The sequence below is a fragment of the Eimeria maxima genome, genomic scaffold (assembly GCF_000499605.1).
Source record: "Eimeria maxima Weybridge genomic scaffold, Emw_scaff1271, whole genome shotgun sequence".
NCBI lineage: Eukaryota > Apicomplexa > Conoidasida > Eucoccidiorida > Eimeriidae > Eimeria > Eimeria maxima.
This window is the reverse complement of record NW_013564268.1, coordinates 7,501-8,840: the sequence shown is the minus strand read 5'-3', so window position 1 is coordinate 8,840 and position 1,340 is coordinate 7,501. Positions and strand designations below refer to the sequence as shown.

Genomic DNA, 1,340 nt, shown 5'->3' with positions numbered 1-1,340 from the left:
GCAGCAGCAGCTGCTGCTGCTGTTGCTGTTGCGGCAGCAGCAGCAGCAGCAGCAGCCGCTGCTGCTGCCATCTCTTTTGCCTTTATTTTTGCATTTTTGACTCAATTGACAAATAAATATTCTTTCTTCTTTTTTTTGCATGCAGTCCCCCCCTTTTCCGCTGCAGCAGCAGCAGCAGCAGCAGCAACGACAACGTACCCCTCGCCAGATGGCGGACAGCAGCTGCGGAAGCAGCAACACCAATGGCAAGCAGCAACAGCAGCAGAAACAGCAACAACAGCAGCAACAGCAGCAGCAACAGCAGCAGCAGCAGTCCCCCTCCAGCTGTGCATACACCCCACAGGGGAAAAACCGCCGCCGACGCAACAAACACCGCAGCCGCTGCCGTGCATCGCCACAGCAGCAGCAGCAGCAGCAGCTGCAGCAGCAGCAGCAGAAACAGCAGCAGCAGCAGCAGCAATCTCAAGACAATGTCAATGATGTACAGAATGCCTCGAGCGGCGAATTGTCTGCCGCTGCTGCTGCTGTCGCAGCAGCAGACCGTGCTGCTGCTGCTGCTGCAGCAACAGTAGCTGCTGTTGTAACTGCAGCAGCAGCAACAACTGCAGCAAAAACAGCAGCAGATGGATCAATGGAGGGGGACACATCAGTACCCATCCCCCGCAGCAGCGCCAGCAGCAGCAGCATGTACAGCAGCAGCAGCACAATTAGCAGCAGCAGCAGCAGCAGCAGCAGCAGCAGCCACGACGACCATGCAGCTAGCCCTCATTTTGGTGCATCTGCAGCTGCATCCCTTTCTCCTTCTGCTTCTGCTGCTGCATCTCTTTCTCCTGCTGCTGCTGCTGCTGCTGCTCCTTTTGCATGTTCGGCTACAGTTGCTTCTCCTGATTCTGCTGCTGGTGTTAGTGCTGCTGCTGCTGCTCCTTCTCCTGCTGCTGCTGCTGCTGCTGCGAAAAAGGGAAGGCGGCGCAGGGGACGAGCTCAGGAGCAAACACGGAAGCAAAGACAGCAGCAAACGCAGCAGGAGCAACACCCCGACCAGCAGCAGCTGCAACAGCAGCAGCAGCTGCAAAAGCAGCAACAGCTGCAACAGCAGCAACAGCTGCAACAGCAGCAGCAGCAGCAACACGTGGAGGGGCGGGCATCGCAGCAACAGCCGCGGAAGAAACAAGAACCCCCAGACAGACTCAATGAGCAGCAGCAACAGCAACAGCAGCAACAGCAGCAGCAGCAACAGCAGCAGCAGCAACAGCAGCAGCAGAAACAACAACAACAGCAGCAGCAGCAAAAGCAGCAGCGCCACCGGCATCAAGGGGGACAGCAGAAGAGAGAGTCTCCTC

At 57.3% G+C, this 1,340-nt stretch overlaps 1 protein-coding gene across 1 annotated transcript in view; it reads left to right on the top strand.

The window, feature by feature from the left end:
- Positions 1-208: 208 nt before the first annotated feature.
- EMWEY_00050870 (hypothetical protein, conserved) overlaps positions 209-1,340 on the top strand; it is a gene marked incomplete at both ends in the record, with an annotated part of 4,200 nt that continues 3,068 nt past the window's right edge. The window contains one exon of the mRNA XM_013479661.1: positions 209-1,340. This exon is cut by the window's right edge and continues 1,646 nt beyond it. Within this exon, the coding sequence (XP_013335115.1) occupies positions 209-1,340 (1,132 nt within the window).